Source organism: Panthera uncia (assembly GCF_023721935.1).
Source record: "Panthera uncia isolate 11264 chromosome E2 unlocalized genomic scaffold, Puncia_PCG_1.0 HiC_scaffold_19, whole genome shotgun sequence".
Taxonomy (NCBI): domain Eukaryota; kingdom Metazoa; phylum Chordata; class Mammalia; order Carnivora; family Felidae; genus Panthera; species Panthera uncia.
In genome coordinates this window covers 25,431,432-25,445,520 of record NW_026057588.1, presented here as the reverse complement: position 1 = coordinate 25,445,520, position 14,089 = coordinate 25,431,432, and the positions used below count along the sequence as shown (strand labels likewise).

The 14,089-nt window shown below is 53.7% G+C and overlaps 1 protein-coding gene across 1 annotated transcript in view; it reads left to right on the top strand.

Annotated features, from left to right (window-relative positions):
• Positions 1–14,089, top strand: part of ZNF423 (zinc finger protein 423) — a 333,190-nt gene that overhangs the window by 181,815 nt on the left and 137,286 nt on the right. Inside the window, 1 exon segment of the mRNA XM_049621698.1 lies at positions 11,832–14,089. Within this exon segment, the coding sequence (XP_049477655.1) occupies positions 11,832–14,089 (2,258 nt within the window).

Here is a 14,089-nt window from a genome sequence, read left to right as displayed (position 1 = left end):
TGAGAAGGGTGGGCTGGCTGCTCTGGAAAGCTCCTTTCTCTCTCATGCCCAGGGATTGTAAATGGTAGGGCCCTGTGGGCCTTTCTGCAGGTCAAACGTCCTTTGCTTTGAAAACCATCTTCTATAGGGTTAATTGCTGGCCCTTAACTTAGACCCTCCTGGTAGTTTACCAGGACTCAGGAACATGGGACCACTCAGTGTCTTGTATCCATTCAAACCAACATGGCTGTTGCCTCCTCTCCTCTCTCTCTCTCTCTCTCTCTCTCTCTCTCTCTCTGTCCTGTGATCTTATGTTGAGCTGGGAGCCAGTAGCCAGTGACTGTTGTTATTTTATACATTATGGAGGATTTCCCATATGTAACATGTTACTGATATTCACTTTTTTTGTCTGCATAGCATCTCAGTAGTTGGGACTATTATTCCCATTTTATAGATGGAGAAACTGAGGTCGGTCTCTCCATCTGTAAAACCGAGGGGGCTGAACATCTAAGGCCAGCTGCTGGCCTAGGACACTTTGTATTGAGGAAAGGAGCCCTTCAGGTCTGGGCAAACAGGAGAATGAGCACACTGGGTCCAGGCCGGCAGCTGTGGCTCAGCTCCATCGTGGATGTGCCAGATGTAGAGCTGCAAGAAAAGCCAGAAATGGGGGCACCTGGGTGGCTCAGTCCGTTAAGCATTCAACTCTTGGTTTTGGCTCGGGTCATGATCTCGCGGTTTGTGAGTTTGAGCCTCACATCAGGCTCCTCACTGATGTGTGGGGCCTGCTTGGGATTCTCTCTCTCTTCCTCTCTCTCTGCCCCTCCCTTGCTCATGCTCTCTCTCTCTAAACAAACTTAAAAAAAAAAAAAAGTGCTAAAAAGCAAAAAAGAAAAGCCAGAAGTGAAAGTAGATGTTTTAAAAAACTTTGGGTGTTCTTGAGTTGAGTTAGAAATGTTGACATTTTTACGAAATAACTGATAGCTGGGTGGCCCCCAGACCGTCCGGGGGGAGGACAGCCACGATGATCTGTGTCCCGCTGTGTGGCTCATCAGTCCAGCTGGCTGAGAGCCCTGGGCTGGGTGTCCAGCCCCAGCTTTTCTAATTACTGTCTGCTTTCTGACATCGGGATGTGACCTCACCTCTCTGTTCTGTTTCCTCATCCGTAGGGTGACCACGCAGCTTAGCGTGTAAACCCGGCTACTCGGAGTATGAGAGAGTGGGTGGGATGCTGGGCTTCGCTCCGGATACCTGGGTGTTTGTCACCCTGCCTGCTTGTCGTAGGGGAATAACCACCACCTCTACAACCTTACAGAGCTACTCGGTGTCGAATGGGATAATGGGTGTGAAGCTTCCGTGCAAAACTTTAAATGCCACACACTTGAGGTCATTTACAATTCATGCTAAAGTTATACCGGCAATCGCCTTATTTTCTTTAGCCAACATTCACTGAGTACTTAGCACATACACATTACCCATTTTGTAAGGTCGCTGCTCTTGTGATCACCATCCAGTGGATGAGCAAATGGGGGCTCAGAGAGGTGCAGTAAACTGTCCGCAGTCACACACTCAAGGAGCGGCGGGCAGCTCAGTCTGAGCGAGCCCATGCTCTTCCCCATGGCTCTGCTGTCGCTCTGTTGGTGATGTCTCCCTGCAACGGACCGAGTCTCTTTATGATCATGCTGATGGTCTGGGCTCCCGGAAGTTTCACTAAGGGCTTTGATGGCCACTGTTTGCTGTCAGGTGGTATTTTAGCACACCCCAGAGCCAGCTGGCAAAGGCATACCTGGTCAATGGCTTTCAGTCTGCAGCCCCTCAGAGGATGTGTGCTAAGTGCCCCTTTGAGGCAGGGCAGAGAACAGGGGCCCACTCCTCGCTCCCCAGCTGGAGAAGCAGCCCCGAGGGCAAGAATACCTTCCCCCTTTTCTCAGTGTTGGGCCATGACCTTTGCATGCCAGTCCCCGCCCCTATGCTGCCCGCCGACCCCCTGATGCCCCAACCCACTTAGTTTTTATCCCCAAACTGAAAGAACGATCCCCCTTCCTCTTGATGCTGCCTCACTGGGGATGCTGAGATCCTATCCACAAAGGCACTCTGAGCTCCCTGGAGGAGGGGAGGGTGAATATGAGCTGCTATTATCTTTGCTAATAGCACAGTTCTAATTTAAGATTTCAGGTGGAGCCACGTCAGCTTCTGGTAGCCTCTGTGGGGCTCCTTGCCCTACCTCTGAGGAAAGACCCTCCAGCTTCCTGGTCCCCTTCCTTCCCGGGGTGGACTCTTGATTTCCCAGGGGTTGGGCCTCGATCCCTTCCACCGTACCCCCATCTGTCCCTTTAGGAAAACCAAATATCTGCATGCAGGACTGACTATTGCTATAACCAAAGGGGTTTTTCGTTTTTTCTCTTTCTAAGTGCTTCAAAGTGGCAAAGTGGTGGTTTAGAGCTGCAACTTTAGACAAGTGACTGATTGACAAGTTGGGCAGACAAGAGCATCACCACCTAAGAATGCTGAGTGCTTTCTGTACCCCTCAGAGGACCAAGCATATGCAGCAGGCTTGACAAACATGTGCTCACTGAAAAAAATGCCTAAACTAGCAGCAAACTGGGATGCTTACTATCTGCCCTTCCTCATTCCTGTGCCCAGGGCAGACATCACTAATGGATCACAGACTCGTAGAGCTACAAAGGCTCTCAGAGACCCCATTTATCTGATTCCTTCTCTCAAGAGTTGGGGAAATGAAAACACAAAGAGGGGATGTGCTTGCCTGTGGTTATACAGTGCTAGTATCTGAACCTAGTCCCATATGATCTCATTCTCAGTGGCTCAAGGCTTCATGCTCTGGGCTCATAACCCCACCCTCTGGCCTCAAAATTTTACCCTCTGGCTGCGGCTTTGCCTTCTGGACATGAGGTTCCGCCCTCTGAGTCATCTTTTCTTTTCTTTTTTTTTTTAAATGAAAGGTAGCACATGTTTGCAGCCGAGTAGTTTTATTAGCCTGTGTTCTGCTGTGGAATTTTGGGAGTCTGACAGCCTTCTTTCATCTCTTTTTTGGTCCAAGCTGGCTGTGTTTCTGCAGATACAAAGTTCTCAAGAACCTTGTGGGTCTCCTGTGTATGTCATGGGGATCTACTCTTAGATATCAGGCTCTTCCGCAGATATTTTCTAGATACTCCTGTCTCTACTTTTGGCTTCTACTGAGATACTGAGATGGTTCCAGAGAAATCCCCCCCCCCCCCCCCCCCAAATTTCCTAGATGCTCTCTGGTTTGATGTAGGGCATCTGTGAGTCACACACTTAATCTTTTCAAAGAACCTTTCATGTGACTGAATACTCTGAGCTTTTGATTTTTCTGAGATGTTAGCACAATGTACAGTCGTCCCCTCAGCCTTCTCTCTGGAGTGTGCTTTCCTGTTAGAGAATCTCTTAATCATAATGTCTTTTGCAATCTGGGTAGGCTGAGAATTTCCAAAATTATCAATTCTTGGCTTCCTTTCTATTTAACAGCTCTGTTGATTTAGCTCTTTCTTTTCTACTATAAGCCATGAGATGAAACCAGGCCATGCCTTCAACATTTTGCATGGAAATCTCCTCGGCTAAATATCCATTTTTATCCATTACAAGTTTTGCTTTCTGCATAATTGTGGGACACAATTCCACCGAGCTTTCTGCCACTATATAATAGGGATCTCTTCCTTCCAGTTTCCAGTATCCTGTTCCTCATTTTCTTCCAAGTCCTTACCATCCGTGCCCTTAATGTACACATTTCTCTTAACAGTCTGGTCACGATGATTCAGGTATTTTCTGTGGCGATTTAGGTTTTCTTCATCGTACTCCTTCATTCTACGTCGTCATTAGCAGAGTCATTAACATCCCTATGTCTATGAACAATCTTTTTAAGGCAGTGTAGGCTTTTGCTACCATGCTCCTGGAAATTCTGGTTGCTGCTCTGTGTCCGATTCCAAAGCCACTTCCACACTTAGGTATTTGTTATAGCAACAGCTGTCTTGGAGGCAAAATCTATATTAGTTGCCGATTGCTGCTGTAACAAATTACCATGCACTTAGTAGCTTAAGACAACAAAAATTAATTTCTTACAGTTCTGTAGGTCCGAAGGCTGACGTGGATCTCACGGCGTCAGCGGGGCTGTGTTCCTTTCTGGAGGCTGTAGGGGAGAGTCTGATTCCATGCCTTTCTAGTTTTTAGAAGCTGCCCACATTACTTGGCTTGTGGCATTGCCTCATCTCGACCTCCTCTTTTGTCACTTTCTTCCACATTTTAAGGACCGGTTGCAATTACATTTGGCCGACCCAGATAATCCAGGATAATCTCTTCATTTTAAAATCAATGAGCCACTTTAATTCCACCTATAACCTTAATTCCCTTTTGCCTTGTAATGTAACATATTCAGAGGTTTTGGGGGGTGAGGACATGGAGTTTTTCTGCTTACCACAACCTCCTGGTTTAGCTCTGCACACTTCTGCTAGCCTGCATTATCTGCCTTCAAGGGAGGAAAGAGGCCAGCTACACTCATTGGTGCTTGGCCTCAGAGCCAGCCTGGCCTGCTGTTCCACTTCAGGACAGGACTTGGCCTTTGTGGCAAGTGGGACTGCAGCGTGTGGCTCCTGCAGGCTCTCCTTGAGCCATAGATCCTGGCGCTGACGCATGGTGGGCCTCGAACGAGGGAGCGGCTTCTGCAGTGGGTCAGGCCTGAACCAGCATTCGGGGCAGGAGAGGCAGGATAGTCTAGTGGTTAGTGAGTGAATGGGAATGGGGGTGGAGGGACATCTGCCACTCGCTAGCTGTGTGTGCCCAGGGCTTGCTTCCCTTCTTGGGGCCTCAGTCTGCAGTTACAAAGAAGGGGACAGTAACAGTACCTACCTCCTAGTATGTGCAAGAATCAAATGAGAAAATGCTGGCAGAGAAAATGCCTTGCAGAGAATGTTCCATAAATAGTAAGTACTGTGGTTGTTCTGAGTTTGGTCCTGCATCTGTCTGCTCTTTGCTGTGTGGCCTCAGTTTCCCCATCTATGAAATAAGGTGAGTGATGGTCTGTTAACTTCCTCTCGCTTCCCTCCCCTTCCCCTTGCACTGGTGCTGACTCTACATGCATGGATGTTGTTGAGTTGAGGAATATTCTGGGATGGATGACCAGCTCTGGCACCTGGTTGGAGGTAAGGAACAGGGCAGGCACTTGGTCCCCTTGTTGTCTGTGACCCCTGCTCCCTCAGGCCTGGTTTGAGGTCGATTGTGTCTCTGGGGGCCAAGTCCCTGGTAGGCACTGAGATGGGAGGATGCCCCACCCAGCCTGGGAGCTCTGGCCTGACGGCCTCTGTCTCCTTCACACTCTGATATCCAGGCCCCCATGGGCCTGGGGCTAGCTGAGGGGGAAGCTCACATCACAGTTTGCTGGAAGCAGCCCGAGGAGAGGGCCTCAGGGTTTGCCCAGTGTACCTGTGTGCTGCACCGGGCTTCCAGGTGGTGCAGAGACACAGATGGGTAGGTTTGAAGTTTCCCAAGAAGAGATTAGGAATATGGCCAGATGCCCCCTCGGCTGACTTTGTATCCTTGCAGGCCTAGAAAGACACCTGTTTGGGTTCGGGCTGCCCCATGGGAAGTGCAGTCTGTGGTGTGCACTGAAGTCTGTTCAGATGTCTTGCCGCTCTTACCACCTCGGGCTCTGGGAACATCGATCTGCAATCCTAGGACACCAGGGCTGCTTTTTCCCCCTGTGGCCAGGCCTCCACATCAGCCAGGGGTGGAGCTGACCCTTCTCTCTGGTGAGAGACCACCTTCAGATCACAACACAGCACCATAGTATCTTGCAAGCCCTGTGGTCTCTGCTTGAATGACAGGATTTTTGGGACCCTGCCCCAAGGTCTCCCTTTTCAGAGAGGATGGGCAGCTCCTTTCCTGGAGGAGGAAACCTAGATGACTCTTCTGTAGCACTGGGAGTCAGGAGACTCCTTCCTCCAATTGCTCAGTGCCCTTTGAGCATGCCCTTGGACAGACCTGTGCTCATGGCAGACATCACCAATTGATTTCAGCACTTATTTCTTCTGAGCCCAGATACGGCCTTATAATCCTTCTGAACACAGTACCCTTGGCAACCGCTTCCAATTGATCGTCCCTGGAAGTTCCCTTTTCTCTCTGGTCCTTCGGTATCCTGCAGGATTGGCATAAATGGTTCCCGAGTCTGCGTTCCCATTTCTCTGAGCTGCAGAAGGGTCATGACGGTTCTCATTCCTGTAGCTCCTGATGGAAGCACAGGGAGGCTGTCCATGGAGCGTCATAGAGCTTTGTCCGGTGGGGAACTTGTCTCCTTGGCAATTTTCATTTTCCTAAGGAAATGGGGCAGTGGCGAGGAGACCTTCTGGGGCTTCATAAAGAATGGTCGGGTCTTTTTGTGGCTCTCATGGAGAGACTCTGGGTGGTTGGAATCTTGTCCGAATGACCTTTATATTTATCCTGAAGGGACCTTGGAGACCAAAATTCCAGCTTCCCATATTATAGCACAGGGAGCCAAGGCCTAGAATTTTCTCTGTCCTGCTCCCTTTCCTCTGCCCCCAGCACATTCTCCCCCAGGCACCTTGCTTGCTGGTGCCTTCTTTCGTGGTCTGGAATATCTGGTCATTTTCATCCACTTGGATGGCTCTGTCTAGCCCAGGAATGTCCTAGAAACCTGGAGCTGCTGGATATCCATTCTTTTCCCCTTCCCATATGATGCAGGGCACCTCCCAGGGCTCTTTTCAGATCCATTTATTCCTCTTGGAGACTTTGGTAGCAGGGGCTTGCTTCTTCCTTCCTCCCCACCACAGTAGAAGGTCCCCCTTTCTGCTCAGTCATGTGGCCTGTGGGCCGGTCATGGTCCCTCTTCTGTCTGGGTACTTCCTCAGCAGCTGCGACCTTGATTCTCTGTGACCGGAGGAGCCCTGGGGCCGAGGCTCCCAGCCACCTCTGGTGGCAGTCACTCTGCTCTGCCGGCCACAGAGTCCGGCACCCAGCGTGGCCACGTGAGCTTGGGGTCCACCCTGCGCTTTCTGCCACTGATGTGTCCTGAAGCCGAGTTAATGTTCTTTCTGCTACTTAATTGAATTTTTATCGAAATTTCTCCCCTCTTTTACGCTTGTTTTGGTTCTCTTCCTGCAGCAGACAGCAAAAGCCTCATATAACCCATTTCCTACCAGGCCTTTTTGCAGGATCAGTCATTGTTAAATGACTTTAATCTTCATTTTGTAAGTGATTTTTCGACTCATTTTGTCATACTACTTTGTACTCATTCTAGGTGGAGGGGAAGCCGAGGGCCTGCATTAGTCATTGCCCTTCTCACTTGATCTTCTCGTGTGACAGCATCCCTCCCAAAGGAGAGAAGCAGTGGGAAATTGAGGGTGAAGGCACCAACTCAGAACCAGGCTAACTGGACCCTGGCTCCCCTGCCTGCCAGCTGTTACTGCCGCTGGCCAGTTACTCAGCCTCTCTGGGCCTCCGTTTTCTCACCTGTGAATGGGGATAATAATAGCGCCGTCTCATTGGGCTGTTGAGAGAATCGAATGTGTTAACACATGCAAAGCTCTCAGAAGAATACCCAGCAATAGTAAAGTCTGGACAAGCATTTACTTGGAAATCAAAAGGTAGCAGGTTGAACTGGACTTTTGTTGCACCTGCCTTCTCCCTGAGTTTTGAACCATCCGAGCCGAAGGGGCTCTTGAGATCGCCTGTGCCCCACTTCTGCACCCCTTCCCTTTCTGCACATCTGTACCGGCCGCATGTGTGTGGTGTGTGTGCACCTGCGAGGGGAGCGTTACTGCTGTGGATGAGGGAGGGAGCCCTCATCCTCTGCCGGCGTCCCTGCCGGCACCCTGGGCGCTCCGGTGCCGGCACATCTCTCTGGCCTGCTCCTAGAGCACGAAGCTGTGCGTCCCCAAAGCAAAGTGTACTGGAAGGGGTGGGCCGGCAGCAGCCAAGGTTAAATGTTTTTAGAACAGAAGGCTTTAAACAGTGTGGTCTGAATTTGGGACTTTATATGTCAACATACACAGTTCCCCTGATTGGGCCTTTTCAGCGTAAGGGGCCTTATTGTCATTTCCCGTCAGGTGATTATAATCTCAGCAGTTGTGCAGTTTGTTGCTCCCAGAATAACGTGCTTTGCTTTAATTCTGAAACTCGTTTGCAGAAAAAGAAAGCCCACCAGGCAGCCCGGCAATGGGCCTTGGGGACTGTGGCACCGGGTGGGCTGCTCTACCACTGGGGGAATAGATCCCGGGCTGCCGGGAGACGTGGCGCTCTGGCCAGACACAACTGGGGCATCGGGTCACGTGACCAAGGGCAAGGCACGCACCTCTCTGAGCCTCAGCTTCCTCATCTCAAAAATGGGATGTCACCGATGGCCGTGAGGATGGAACGAAATCAACCGAGGCCATAGAAGCCCTTGACACGGTGTTGGCACTCGAGGCGTGCGCAAGAAGCGTAGCTACTGATGTCATTAGCACTCGTGGCACTAATTAGTGCTAATTATTATTCTTATTGGCCAAATAGTGTTTTTGTGTCAATGGCTTCGTTGAAGTGTAATTTGCGTACCATAAACTTAACTTGTTTTAGGCGAGCAATTAGCAACTTCGTAGAGCTGTGCAGCGCTCGCCACGGTCTGGTTTTAGGGCATTTCCGTGATCTTACAAGGATGCCTCTTGCCCATTTGCAGTCATCCTTGCTCCCTGCTCCAGCCTCAGGCAATCACTAATCTGCTTTCTGTCTCTCCAGATGTGCCTTTTCTGGACATTTCATGTAAGTGCTTTTTCTTTTTTCTTTTTCTTTTCCTTTTTTTTTTTTTTAAACAGTTAAGTTTTATTTTTTATTTTTAAAAACATTTTTAAAAGTTTGTTTATTTGTTTGAGAGAGAGAGTGCACACCAGCAGGGGAGGGGCCGAGAGAGAGAGGGAGACACAGAATCCGAAGCAGGCTCCAGGCTCCGAGCTGTCAGCACAGAACCCGATGCGGGGCTCCCTCTCACGAACTGTGAGATCATGACTTGAGCCAAAATGAAGAGTCAGACGCTTAACTGACTGAACCATCCAGGCGCCCCAAATAGTGCTTTTTCACATTAATTTTTCTCATCTGCTTCTCACAATGATTCTTTTTTTTCACATGTAGAAACTGAGTCTGAGAGGTTAAGAGGAATTCTCCTGGGCTGATGAATAAATGGAGGAGAGGGGCTTTGAATGCAGGAATCTGCTCTCGTTCTGTTTTGGGGGTCGGGGGACAGGGCTCGGGAGCAAATGAACGCTGGCAGAAAGACATGTCCTGGCTAGGTCTTTTGGGCAAAGCATCTTCCTGTCTCACTCACCCTTGAGCTGACCTTGGTTCAAGCCTGTGTCCTCCACTCATCAGCCCTGTGAGCACCTGCACCTCTCTGGTCTCTGAGGGCCCCTCCCTGAACGCAGAGAGCGGGCTGGTTGTGGTCATGCTGTCCGGAAGGGCTCAATGGAGATCCAGCCTGTGACTTTCTCCCCTATGCAGAGGCAGTCTTCTCTAACTGACCTCAGGAGATCCATCCACATCCATGTCCTGGGCAAGGGGCCGCCTGTGGGCGGTCCTGGTGCTGTCTTTTCCTGGGGAAAGTCTCTGTGGCTGTGCCTTAGTTTCCTCGCCGGTACAGTGGGAGGGGCCCTGGCTCCTGCCTCAGCGGTGGTTGTGAGAAAAGCACTTAACAGAGCACCAGGCACACAGGAAGGGCCCCGTGGCAGCTTGAGTGTGTCTGAGCTAAGACATCAAAATAATAAAAAGCCGGTTGAGCCTGGCCAGGGGGCGGGGGCCCAGCAGGTCCCCCAGCTGCCCCAGCCCAAGCCGTCTCCTCCCTTGGGTCCCTTTGTCTGTGCCCCGCGGAGCCCAGCTGGCAAGAGCTGGGAATCACCAGGCAGGGGCTGGGGCATCTCCCACCGCGTCTAATCGGAGGAGCCGTGGCAGCGGCTGCATCTTTCCCGTCCGAAGGGCCCTGTAAATGGGAGGCGCCCAGGGGAGCAGGCGCCCTCACCCCAGGAGGACGTTCTGGGAGGCTCCCTGTGCCGGGCTGGGCGGCTGGGCTTCAGGGGTGGAGAGGCTGCCAGGAGGTATGGGACTCGGGGCCGTGAGCGTTGGAGAGAGCCTCATTCTCCCTGGCAGAGCTTTGCCGACGCGGCCAGCTGGGGTCAGGCAGATCTTCACATGGTCAGGGCCAGGGCCAGGGACCAGGGTGGACATCAGGGCGATGGGTGGGGTCTAGGAACAGACTCAGAGCTAGCCCTGAGGGACCTCTCAAGACCCTGCCGCTGGGCTTACGGTCTCTTAAAGTCTTGGGGTTGGCCTGGGACAGCAGAGGCATCTGTGAGCGCCTGGGGGTCCGGGACCCTTGGGGCCAGGGCCATGCCTGTGGCTGCGGTGAGTGTGACCATGTGTGAGCGTACGTGTCTGCAGGTGAGTGAGCATGTGTGCATGTATGCGTGTGTGCGAGCCATGAGGGGAACATGGTGTGTGAACGGATGTGTGTGTGCGGACCGTGGTGCCTGTGTGTGATTGTGTGAGTGTGTTTATGTGTGCCTGTGCCTGGGAGCGTGGGCCCCCTGCTCTCCCCTTCCGGACGATCTGGGCTGCCTCCGGGCCAGACTTTCTGGGTTACGTCTGTGAGGCTTTTTCTGGAGACTAAGCTGTGCTGGCGGGGGCAGTGGTTTATTTCCTCAGGGTTACAAGAGCAAGGTCAGTGCAGCCGAATCTGAGCTTTTGTTTGTCTCTCCCCTGCCCGTAGCAGCCTGCGGTCCGTTTCATTCATTATTAAGTTTTAAATCCACCTGATGCGAAACTTGAGCCTCGGAACTCACTCCCTGCTTGGGCTGGCTCGGTCCAACCCCCACCGAGTCTTGAGGCTCAGGGAACTTCACTGGCTCTGTTTACGGTGTCCTGTGTGCCTTTGTTTTTCCAGAAACAGCCAGCCCCTTGTTTCTTTAGTTTTCCTTTGAGGCTGGACAGGGCCAGTGGAGGCCGGGGAGGGTGGGTCATCTGTGCAAGGATGGCCTCCCATACCTGCCAAGGTGGGTTGAAGGGCCCACTGGACTCTGAGCTCTGGGGCCATCTGGGCCCTGGCCCATCCCCTAATCACCCCACATCAGGCTATCTCCCAGGGCCCTGGGAACAGAGCACGCACCCCCACCTTGGGATGGTTTGTGCTGGGAACCCCGCAGATCCTTCTCAAGTACCCTTTGCTTACTCCTGCTTGTGCTGCTGGGTCTGATGCCACGTGTCCGTGACTTGGGCCTCGTAGTCTGTCTGCTCCCTGAAGCGGCAGACCCAGCTCCCTCCCCAAATGTGGTGAAGCAGCATTCAATAAGGTGCATTTTATTTTCTTGCAAGGTTTTGCCTGTGCCCCTAAGGATAAGTGGAATTTCCCACCAGGACTAGGGGCTGGAGGGGGAGTCAATCCCCACGTCTTGATCAGGTGAGGACTTGCCTCCTTTTGGCCTACGGGACTGGTGGATTGTGAGGTCATTTCTGGTGACTTCCTCCAGGCTGCATCCCCGTGGCCCATCAGGGAAGTGCCTGGGACCTCACCTCCCGTGGGGGGTATGGCGTCCAACGAGGCCCAGGCAGGTGTTGCTGAGGAGAAAGGCATGTCCGCTCCGTATCCTGCCGCCCCCACCCTGCCACTCCCCTGCAGACCGACGGCCCTCGCGTCCACTTGCTTCCGGCCCCCCGGACTCCCTCCCCTGACTCTCCTGCAGCCGTTGGCCAGCTGCACAGCCTCAGCCCGCGAGCTGTCGAGAAGCTGGCTCTGTCCTTGTTTCTCGGCGGCCCTGGGAATTGCCTCTAATCTCCTTTCCGCCTTCCCCCCGCAGATGGTGACGACGACCCACAACTCTCCTGGGTGGCCTCGTCTCCCTCCAGCAAGGATGTTGCGTCACCCACGCAGATGATCGGAGATGGGTGTGACCTTGGCTTGGGCGAGGAGGAAGGGGGCACAGGCCTGCCGTACCCTTGCCAGTTCTGCGACAAGTCCTTCATCCGCCTGAGCTACTTGAAGAGGCACGAGCAGATCCACAGCGACAAGCTGCCGTTCAAGTGCACCTACTGCAGCCGCCTCTTCAAGCACAAGAGGAGCCGCGACCGGCACATCAAGCTGCACACGGGCGACAAGAAGTACCACTGTCACGAGTGCGAGGCGGCCTTCTCCCGCAGCGACCACCTCAAGATCCACCTGAAGACCCACAGCTCCAGCAAGCCCTTCAAGTGCACCGTGTGCAAGCGCGGCTTCTCCTCCACCAGCTCGCTGCAGAGCCACATGCAGGCGCACAAGAAGAACAAGGAGCACCTGGCCAAGTCGGAGAAGGAGGCCAAGAAGGACGACTTCATGTGCGACTACTGCGAGGACACCTTCAGCCAGACCGAGGAGCTGGAGAAGCATGTGCTCACCCGCCACCCCCAGCTCTCCGAGAAGGCCGACCTGCAGTGCATCCACTGCCCGGAGGTCTTCGTCGACGAGAACGCGCTGCTCGCCCACATCCACCAAGCCCACGCCAACCAGAAACACAAGTGCCCCATGTGCCCCGAGCAGTTCTCCTCGGTGGAGGGCGTCTACTGCCACCTGGACAGCCACCGGCAGCCCGACTCCAGCAACCACAGCGTCAGCCCCGACCCCGTGCTGGGCAGCGTGGCCTCCATGAGCAGCGCCACGCCAGACTCCAGCGCCTCCGTGGAGCGCGGCTCCACCCCGGACTCCACCCTGAAGCCACTGAGGGGCCAGAAGAAGATGCGGGATGATGGGCAGGGCTGGTCCAAGGTGGTCTACAGCTGCCCCTACTGCTCCAAGCGGGACTTTAACAGCCTGGCCGTGCTGGAGATCCACCTGAAGACCATCCACGCGGACAAGCCCCAGCAGAGCCACACGTGCCAGATCTGCCTGGACTCCATGCCCACCCTGTACAACCTCAACGAGCACGTCCGCAAGCTGCACAAGAACCACGCCTACCCCGTGATGCAGTTTGGCAACATCTCCGCCTTCCACTGCAACTATTGCCCCGAGATGTTCGCCGACATCAACAGCCTGCAGGAGCACATCCGCGTCTCCCACTGCGGCCCCAACGTCAACCCGCCTGATGGCAATAACGCCTTCTTCTGCAACCAGTGCTCCATGGGCTTCCTTACCGAGTCCTCCCTCACGGAGCACATCCAGCAGGCCCACTGCGGTGTCGGCAGCACCAAGCTGGAGTCCCCGGTCGTGCAGCCCGCGCAGTCCTTCATGGAGGTCTACTCCTGTCCCTACTGCACGAACTCGCCCATCTTCGGCTCTATCCTGAAGCTCACCAAGCACATCAAGGAGAACCACAAGAACATCCCGCTCGCCCACAGCAAGAAGTCCAAGGCGGAGCAGAGCCCGGTCTCGTCTGACGTGGAGGTGTCTTCCCCGAAGCGGCAGCGGCTCTCGGCCAGCGCCAACTCCATCTCCAACGGCGAGTATCCCTGCAATCAGTGCGACCTCAAGTTCTCCAACTTCGAGAGCTTCCAGACCCACCTGAAGCTGCACCTGGAGCTGTTGCTGCGGAAGCAGGCGTGCCCACAGTGCAAAGAGGACTTTGACTCCCAGGAGTCCCTCCTGCAGCACCTGACGGTGCACTACATGACCACGTCGACCCACTACGTGTGCGAGAGCTGCGACAAGCAGTTCTCCTCTGTGGACGACCTGCAGAAACACCTGCTGGACATGCACACGTTCGTGCTGTACCACTGCACCCTGTGCCAGGAGGTCTTCGACTCCAAGGTGTCCATCCAGGTGCACCTGGCGGTGAAGCACAGCAACGAGAAGAAGATGTACCGCTGCACGGCCTGCAACTGGGACTTCCGCAAGGAGGCCGACCTGCAGGTGCACGTCAAACACAGCCACCTGGGCAACCCGGCCAAGGCGCACAAGTGCATCTTCTGCGGGGAGACCTTCAGCACCGAGGTGGAGCTGCAGTGCCACATCACCACGCACAGCAAGAAATACAACTGCAAGTTCTGCAGCAAGGCCTTCCACGCCATCATCCTGCTGGAGAAGCACCTGCGGGAGAAGCACTGTGTGTTCGACGCCGCCACCGAGAACGGCACGGCCAACGGGGTG